Source organism: Scleropages formosus, chromosome 8 (genome assembly GCF_900964775.1).
Source record: "Scleropages formosus chromosome 8, fSclFor1.1, whole genome shotgun sequence".
Lineage (NCBI taxonomy): Eukaryota > Metazoa > Chordata > Actinopteri > Osteoglossiformes > Osteoglossidae > Scleropages > Scleropages formosus.
This window is the reverse complement of record NC_041813.1, coordinates 26979661-26989165: the sequence shown is the minus strand read 5'-3', so window position 1 is coordinate 26989165 and position 9505 is coordinate 26979661. Positions and strand designations below refer to the sequence as shown.

Sequence of the window (9505 nt, the reverse complement as noted above, 5' to 3'; positions counted from 1 at the left end):
GCTGCTGCGCATTGTGCGCGCGCACAGCGGTGGTCCACGTGGGAAAGCGAACCGGGCGCCGTTTAACCCAATTAACGCGAGGCCTGTGGGCTCCAGGGGGCGCGCGCGGAGGCCGGACTCTGCCCGAGACCCCCGGGCCGTTCATAGAGAGCCCGCTGTTCCGCAGCTGGGGGCAAATACGATTGCGGAACTCGAGGGGCAACATCCGGCTGCGAGCTGCTGGTCACTTCAAGCGGCACAAGTGGGAAGTTGCATGTAGCGGTTAGCTCTGTGCGGGGCCGAAATCGCGTCAACACTACTTAGCAGGCCCAAAATAAGTCCTGCAAATATATTTCTAGTATAAAAGGGTGTAACAAAAGAACTTTTTCCAGTCAATATCCTTATTATTTATTGTCTGACTTGATTTATTTGACAGGAGTGTTGCCTACAATACACTGCCAGCTGGATTGAGTTCCCTACAAACTCAATTTGGCTTGAACACAATGGCAATTTTGCTGTTTATTATTAACCCACCTATAGACCCGTTTTCCACAAGGAATGCAAAACAGATGTTTGCTCAAGCAAGTATCTGGAAGCTTCAGCTAGACATACTATCCTGTCTTAAACTGCATTTAGGTATTAGTTTTGTGTTGCGCTTGGTATCATTATATTTGTCATGCATTTTTAGTCTGTAGATGGATCAGAGAGTCTGCAAGGTCCGTTTATAATAACAGCTTAAATATGTTAGGACTACTGGCACCATCAGACATTGAAAGGACCTTAATATAATTTTTAAGATTAAAATGTTTCACAATTAAAATATTCAGTCTGGAATTATATGATATTGTCTCTGCTCCAAAGGGAAACAAACTTTGGATTTTTCAAAAAACATGTTATTGGAATGGAATATAAAAAGTGTATACAAGGGGGCTTTGGGTCATAGTAGCCTTATCATATTTAATTGCTCCTACAGACAGGCAAAAGTGTGAATTATTGTGAGATGACTCTGTCCACCTGAATTTGTTTCTACAGATCCAAAGACCCCCGAGCCTGCTGGCTGACAGAAGGGCCTTCGAGGATCATTATGTCAGCTGAGGACTTATCTCTGTGGGGCTATTGTGGCAACTCTATTCAGCGTAAAGCCATTTACACTTTCATTGGCAGCCATTTAGACCCAATAAAAAGTTCAAGACAGCAATTTGTGAATCCTGCTCAGCCAAGTAGAAGTGGGGGGGGGGGCAGCATGGGGATTGAGTGGTGGTTTTAAAAGTCAATTAGTTGTGTTCTATTGGGGAGCTGCCAGCAGACGACCCTAGAAGTCAGGGCCCCAAGTCCCCCGCATCTGTTCACCCCCAGTTCCCAGGCCAGAATCTGAGGTTGCTTCACCATGAAAAATACCCATATCCAGCCCCCTCATGCCTTTTTCCATCTTAGACACATTTGTATATCATTTTACGGTACAGCTATTCCATTTACATAAGAGGGGGCACCATAATGGACAGAGGTCCTCGGCAAAACGCCCCACGTAACCATGTTAGACACTGGCCTCCCAAACCACATTGTCATCAGTAACTGCACTATTATATACTGAAATGTAGACTGGCCCTTGCATACATTAAGTCTTTTTCTTACCAAATATATGTGGAGACAAAGGCTTTGCGCTTTGAATCGGAATTCTCTTAGAGGTGCTAATGCCCCCAGACTTTTATACTCTCTTCATGAGCTCATTTTATCTGTAAAACACTCCATAGTGCACAACTATATGAACTGGGTCAGTGAAATACGAAATGCTTTTGTTTCGTTTGTAAGAGTTATTACGCAAGGTTGTTTAAAATAAATTCTTTACTACTCTTAATGCATCTTGGTTCCATTTCCAAACTTTATTTTGAAAAAGGGTACATTTCTACATGAACATAGTAACTGAGGACTCATTATAAACATCAAAGTAAATGTATGGGTGCAAACTCTGTATTAATTAATGTTAAACAACTAGGAATACTATAGTATACAAATATGTAAAATTTACACAAAATAATAGAACTTGTTCCTATTAAAACAAATAAAATTTCAAATGCACATTACATTCTTTTCCCACATATCGATCAAATTCATTACAATCTAGCATTCACCATATCAATACCCTGTGTTGACCTATGTACTTTAAAACAAATGTAAACTATTACATTTCCTTATCTCATAGAAACCTTAAAACTACTGAAATTACATTTGGTATTTTGTGGATTTTTTTTTGTTTTGTTTTGTTCATACATTATAAGTGCCAAAATCCATTCCCATATGGAAAAAAATGTTCATGAAAAATGCTGATATTGAAAAGAAAATGAAAATATACATGATAAAAGATCTTCATGTACTACGGTAGCATGAGCGCGTCACTGAATGCAACATCTGACGTTACGCAGCAAAACACATGCTCCGAACATGAGCTGCTTTGTCAAAGGCAAATGAGGTATAGCGGTTAAGCTCCTGCTCATCAGTTGTCTCAACAGAAGGGACAAGCTACTGAACCCTTAACGGCTCGTGTCCAACTTCTTTCTAAACAAACAGAAAACTGCAAAAGAAAACTAATAATATACTGTAACAGTTTGGGACTAGTTGAGATCCTGTCCAACCAAGCTCTACATATTAAATCAGTGCTATCTAAATTACAGCTTATTGCCATTACTGCTATTTTCCTTTGGTCCATCTCAAAACTTTATACCAGACACAGAGATCCGGCAGCTTTTCTATGCTGCGGTTGGTGGGATTCATCATGGGTCATGACGGCTTCGGAAGGGACCTAGTCCAGGGGAAACTCGCAGGGGTTCTGCCTGACCTGCCGAGAAGCGCGGTAAATGGCGACAAAGTCTTTGTACCGGGGGGCACAGCCCAGCCAGGCCTCCCCAAAGTGCTCTGCTCCAGTGAAAAGGAACTGTCCGCCACCTGCCTTCACCTGGCACTGCAGCAGGGTGTGGATGCGGCCATGCCACCCCCCGGTCACACCCGCATCCCGCTCGAACGCTCCACTGCGCTGCCGATACACCCGGGCCTCGAAGATCTCCACCGATGACGTCTGCTGCTGAGCATCGTGGGACACATTGCTGATGTGACCTCGTACCACTAGGACAAAAAATGAGCAGTTACTAATTCATCCGTTTCGCAAATCATTCTTCCGTTCCTTTATGACAGCAAAATTTCTCTGTTGCTTGCTGCTGCTGTATCACATGCAAAGGTATCACAACTGAAATGCATTTGCATGGAAACAAATTGCCACCTTTTAAAGAGTAAAACCATTACTTTTCTGTGTAATTTTCTTAAATATTTTCCCCCATAAATAAACCACACAACAGAATGCGGGGGGGTTCCAAGTTCTTCCGCTCCAACATTCCCCACGTAATTTTCCTAATAAAAAAAAAAAAAAAGAACACTCACACTCTCCTCCAGTAAGTATTCAGACTTTCATTATTAGGCAGCTATTTTCCCTCATCAAGAAAGTCAGTGACGCCAGTTTGCGGTATCAGGGTGAGAAGTCAGTTCAAAGGGGCCCTCGCATCTGGGCTGTTGGTGCCCTTAGCGTCTCTGAACCCCATTGTGTGGTTGAGACCCCAGCATCTGTCAGGCCCCACCGCGAAGCCCATCAGCATACTGCTCTTTGTTGCACGGATTAGCCCTTGGGGGCAAAGCACTGAGCATAGAAGAGCTGACATCTCATGTGTACTAGCTTTACCCCCCCACCCCGCTTTGACTTAGTAAGTAAAGACAGTATATATGCATTTAAGGCAAGAACCGTTGCACGTGACAGCCTCGTCAGTTTTTAAATCAGCTCATGTCTCCAAACTCACCCATATCTACACTTTTATAGATTAAACCAGTGTGGGGTTCATTTGCCAAACAGTACAGTTCTCTCTACTTCTCTATTCCATGACTAAAAATGACAGCTGTGAAAAAATTGATGTTACGCATAGTTTCAGACTCCCAGCGAGATATTTTATTGGAGGAATTCATTAAAGGCACTACAGTCAGAGCTGAGGGAGTAGAGCTGGCCAGTGCTTTAAAAACAATTGACATACACACGTGCGCGCGCGCGCACACACACACACACGTGTGTGCGGGTAAATGACTGGTGCTGCATCTGTCCCTGGTGCTGTTCTACACCAAGCACATTAGAAAACATATCCGGGGTGACAGAAGTGACCGGCGAGCTCCCCTCTTTCAGCACTACGTTCAGCGGTGAGCCTCAAGGCCCAGGACGTACCGAAGTCACTGCTGCAGACGGCCAGGAGGAGTTCGGCGTCGTTGCAAGGACGGCACACGGCTGCGGAAGGAAAGAGGGACACGATCACAGCGGGGAAAGAAGCTCCGCAGGTTGACTGAGGTGTCTGATGCGAAGCATCCGGCCTCTGAAATTTACCCGGATCAAAACTCTTTCCTGCTGTGCAATGCAGGGTCACAGTGGTCCTCTGCCTATCCTTGAGGGAGGATACACTCTGGACAAGACCAGGAGTCACACACACACTCATTCATTCATTCATTCATTCACTTGAACCCACCTTCAAGTCGCGGATTTCTAAGGCTCCCCAAGAAATAGTGGAAACGGGGTAATGAGGCTCTCACCCTGCACCAGGGAGGCGCGGAGGTCCGGGGCGCTGCTCCGGTTGCCCAGCAGCTCATAGCGGAAGCCCACGGAGCGCCGGCTGATGTCCCTCTGCACACCGGCCTGGAGGAAGACTGCGGGCTTCTGTGGACCGTCCACGCGGAAACAGTACACCTTGTCGGAGCGCGCACCCTCCGCCACCAACAGGTGCAGCTCTCCCGCGCGCTCCATGTAGACGCTCGCGCCGCCGACGCCGCCGAAAGGCTTGATGCACGCGGTGGTGTGGCGCGCGGACGACAGGTTGGGCTCGAGGACGACGCGCAGCGCCTGACTCGGGTACACCCACTCGACGGCCCCCTCGGTGCAGCGCAGCCTCACCTGCTGCACGGCGCGCGCGCGCGGATCACACGCCAGCCCGCTGGGTCCCGGGTGCGACGGGAGCGAGCATCACGGGGGAAATTGGAAGAAGAAGAACGAACGCGACATTTAACAGCCTGAGATACATCAAAAATAACAGTAAATCGCAGTAAGGTCTCTGTCCCTTATCGGTTACATTTCCTAAATGTCTTTATAGTCAAAACAAGTGCATTTTTGCTGAATTCCTGGGGTTCGGGACATTTTTTTTTTTAAAACAGATGTGCACCGCAGCTTAAAGACTTGAGTTGAACAGCTGCAGCTGAAACCGTGAAAAACCACATCTGACAAAAATGCGCAGGATGTGCGAAGGAAAAAGTAGCAAAAAAGCAACATCGATGCACTTATAACGAGGACCTTGTTTACATTTCATACAATGTGGAATAATTAGAACTTGATTTCAGAGAAAACACTGATGACACGAGTTTTAAGGCAGAGCACGAAGTCACTTCTGTGAGCTCACCTTCCTCTCCAGTTGCACAGATCGGCCACACATGCAGACACACAGTGCAGCAGGACCGGGATCGAGACCAGGAGCAGGATCCCCACGCAGCGGCTCCCCACGGGTGACATGATGATGTCGGTCGCCCCACAGCCACAAGAACCACGAGTGCAGCTAGAGAAGAGAACATAACCGAGAGGATGATCTTCTCATTCTGCAACTCCCGAGGGAGAAGGCAACACACTCCAGCTACTGATCCTAACAGCAATGATGCTGCACGTGGAAAATCGCACCCATGGCACCGCGAGCAGCTCAGCGCTTCCTCCACGCGCTCCAGCGGACAATGGGTTTCCGAACGTTGACACGCACTCAGGTCGAACAGCGAAACACGCGCAGCCATCAGTTGATGAAGTGGTTATTAAGAGAGGTCTGTTTTGGAGAAAGGGGGGTGCGGTGGCGCAGTGGGTTGGACCACAGTCCTGCTCTCCGGTGGGTCTGGGGTTCGGGTCCCACTCGGGGTGCCTTGCGACGGCCTGGCGTCCCGTCCTGGGTGTGTCCCCTCCCCCTCCGGCCTTGCGCCCTGTGTTGCCGGGTTAGGCTCCGGTTCCCCGTGACCCTGTATAGGACGAGCGGTTCTGAAAATGTGTGTGTGTGTGTGTGTTTTGGAGAAAGAGAGAGAGAGAGACTGTGTGCGTGGGGGCCGTGGGGGGTCCTTGCTGGATGAGAATGAGTGATAAAAACAAAAAGTAACACTCAATAAACTGACACGTTTTGTTTCAAACGTACATACGTACCAAGAACGAACAAATGTAACGTTTTAATGAACGTTTAATGTATCAACATTAAGACCCAATTATTACTAAATTGGCTCACTTAAACCGATGGGTTTTACCCGGAAAATGTAAGCAAAATATGGGAGAAATCATGCATTTACGCGATGTAAAGTAATTTCTGCAAAATGATTCGTTCAAATTAAGGAGAAGAACTGGAAGACAGAGTTTGACATTTATGAGACTCCAAAACAAAAGCGGGAGGGGGATTAAACGGAATACACGCGTGTCTGCAAAAACATGCTTTGCCACACGAACATTTACACGTGGGTCACGTTCTGAGACCCCGCGTGCCGTGGACCGGCCCGAGCTCGTGGACGGAGCGCCATTGATTGTCCAGCAGCGTGGGTCCACGGCACGTCGCAGAGCCCACGACCCCGCAATCCCTCTCGCAGTGCCTTAACTATAGTATAATAATTATATGGCCGCATACAAAGAAATACTGCCTTTTTACACGGCTTCTTCACGTGGAGTGTCTAACAAAAGGACCGTGGAATGGGGATTTACCCCCTCGGGTGGGTCGATGAGCCCCCTATCCGGGGCGCTACAGAGTACCATGGTATTGTGGTCTAGTCCTTGACCCCCTACCTGACCCCTCGGCCATCTGTTACCTTGAGACTCCCAACACATCGCCCAGAGCTGCACACACATCCTTCACAGCTGTAAAGTACGAAAGAAACACACTAAGTCTTTAAAATAAAATAAAATATCGTTACCATCAGTATCATGTATGCACACACACACACACACACAGAGTCAATCACCCGTACACACGCTAAGAGCAGTTCAGAGTCGCGACTAAGTACTGTTAAGTAAAGCGGTTTACAAATGAATGGCAATTTTGTGGCGCCATCTAGTGGCCGTTTGACGGAAAGCAGCGTTACTTTCAACAGCGCTGCTCCGTTTTACAGTACCGTATTGCAGTGTTAAGAGTCACGCAGTTCACGTGCGATTAATGTTCTCACCTGCTGCGCCGTGATATAAAATCTTAAACGCAAATGACACGCAACCCGAGTAATCGCTGAAGACACGTTTGTGAGCAACAGGTCAGGTACAATGCAGGTGTTTGATGACGTAAAGTTTGTCTAGTGACGTAAGGATGCGCTGTACCCCTTGCAGCGAGTCGACAGCCCCCCATTCCGTGCGTGTGCGCGAGCCGAGGAGAACATGAAGAAACTATTCGCATTTCTCGTGTGTTTCACCCTGCTGGCCAGCCTCTCAGGTACGTGCATGATGACATTGAGAGATTATTTATCTCAGTTTGCTCTCAAGTAGATAAGTCAGTGTTTATATCACATTTCTCCCAGCTAATCAGTTCTGTTGACTCCTTTTGCATAAAAAAGAAGACAGAATTAATTGGTCCAGTTTGGGCAACATTTTTTTTTTCCCATCTTTCCAAGGTGTCGATGTTTCCAGAAAGTGAGAACACTCACACGTGTTTAAATGTACTAATATTGCGCTTAAGTGCTGGAGAAAATTCTAGTGTAGTGGTGGGAAATGTTTCACTAACAAAGTGACAGCGACATGGAAAAAGGAGCCGAACATTAACACGCTTTGTAGCAGGTTTCAAAGGCCAGTCGGCACCGTAATGCAGTCCGTGGCAGGCTGTGTAGAACGTGTGCGCCGAAAACGTTGAGAAGCTCTGTGGTGTTGTTCAAAGTTCTGCTGGAGAGAACCCACAAGCACTGGCTGCCACGTTGCTGGGTGCTGTCGGGCAGCGCTCGCAGGGTCGGGATCTTTTCCAGGCCCCTAGCGCAGGTCGGCCTTCTGGGTCACGTGATCTCGGATCCTGACCGCGGGGGTGTGAGCAGGGGCAGGAATGAATGGCCACTTTGTCAAGCCCCTAGAAAATAGTGCTGTGTCCAGATTCCCTTAAGTTATTCTACCAAGTCCAAGAAAAAATGTGGTATGTAGGCCTCAGCAAGGTACAACCGGTGCAGGTAGTGCAATTAACTAGTTGCAGATGTTGGAGACCCACTAATAAAAGTTACACGAGTAACAACTGCATTTGTCAGGATCAATCTATACAGCCACTTACATATAACATGAGGAGCAATAATCGTTTCAATAAATTCCTATGAGAATTTTTCAGGCTTGGATTCTAGTAAATAACATTACAGCCTGTCCCACCGCACAAATCACTTTTAGAGTGGGGTTAAAAGCTGAGGTTTGGGTACATGGGAGCCGCGGAAAGGTCCCTCTCTGGATGGAGAGCTTCAGGAGGAGAGCGCCGAGCTCTCAGCAGCGTTCCTCTGTCTCAAGGTGCCACGCCGGTTGTGAAAGAGAGCGTTGCCAAGCAGCTGTTACGGAGCAAGAGACAGGATGAGCCCCGAAAAGCGGGTTTCCCGGACGAGCCAATGCGGGTGAGCGCTCGGGGTCACGCGTCCTCTCAGCTTCTTCTCCATCTACTTCGCCTTCTTCTGCATTTACTGTTGCTCGAGTTTCATGCATCTTTTTCGAACATTGATTTTTTTCACTTATTTTAAAATAAAGTATTTTCGTCGTTTTGTATCTTTTCACAATAAAGCCCCCTCGCAAGGTCCCATTAAAGGGGCGTCGCAAAATTAAGTTTATTATTATTACTCGATTTATTTATTTGTCACGTTCGCTCCTTAAACGTGAATCAAAAGGTCTCTTTACTCGGAACAGCTCGCGTCCACATGTGTATGCACGTTCCAGATGTTGCTGACGTATAGATGAACGGGATTTGTAACATTTTAGTCACGGTAAAGGCCGAGATAGGCTGAGAGAGACAACTATAAAACAAAGGAACGAAGAAAAGAATCACCAGCACACATACATTTTCCCCATTTTTCTGTCTAGTCAGCAGTAATAAGGACCATAGAGAAGCTTCAGCAAATGACCGAAAACAGGACACTGTCCTGTATTTGCAGTACTTCTAGTATAACATGTCTGATGTTCCAGAGACAATCTTCTCGCAGATGACACTACAGGCGCACCACACAAACCAAGGGATGTCCTCCAGCCTGCTGTTTGTTTGCCAACTGTCTCCTTGTCCCTGGCCAGGAGTACATGCTGTACCTGCAGCAGCTGGACCAGAGGGCCCAGGAGACCAACCTGGAGAACTGGCTCAACCCACACTGCTACCCCCGCTGTGACCGCAACTATGGCCATCCCGTGTAAGCACTGGATGAGGACATGAGAGCGGCGAGCCCCTTCTCACTCGTCAAGGATTACGCAAAAGCATGCAGGCTTTGTAGCCACCTAGAAATATGAGTTTTTACTTCA

General features: G+C 47.3%; 2 protein-coding genes across 2 annotated transcripts; one reads left to right on the top strand and one right to left on the bottom strand.

Annotated features, from left to right (window-relative positions):
• Window positions 1–2743: 2743 nt before the first annotated feature.
• LOC108936858 (meteorin-like protein) lies at window positions 2744–5557 on the bottom strand. Its single transcript, XM_029254333.1, has 4 exons — window positions 5448–5557; window positions 4591–4988; window positions 4232–4291; window positions 2744–3096 (listed from the first exon to the last, which is right to left on the bottom strand). The coding sequence occupies exons 1-4, from the start codon at window positions 5555–5557 to the stop codon at window positions 2777–2779; spliced, it is 888 nt and encodes a 295-aa protein (XP_029110166.1). The 3' UTR covers window positions 2744–2776.
• A 1743-nt stretch (window positions 5558–7300) lies between these two features.
• Window positions 7301–9505, top strand: c8h17orf67 (chromosome 8 C17orf67 homolog). Its single transcript, XM_018756804.2, has 3 exons — window positions 7301–7478; window positions 8519–8619; window positions 9284–9505. The coding sequence occupies exons 1-3, from the start codon at window positions 7424–7426 to the stop codon at window positions 9398–9400; spliced, it is 273 nt and encodes a 90-aa protein (XP_018612320.1). The 5' UTR covers window positions 7301–7423; the 3' UTR covers window positions 9401–9505.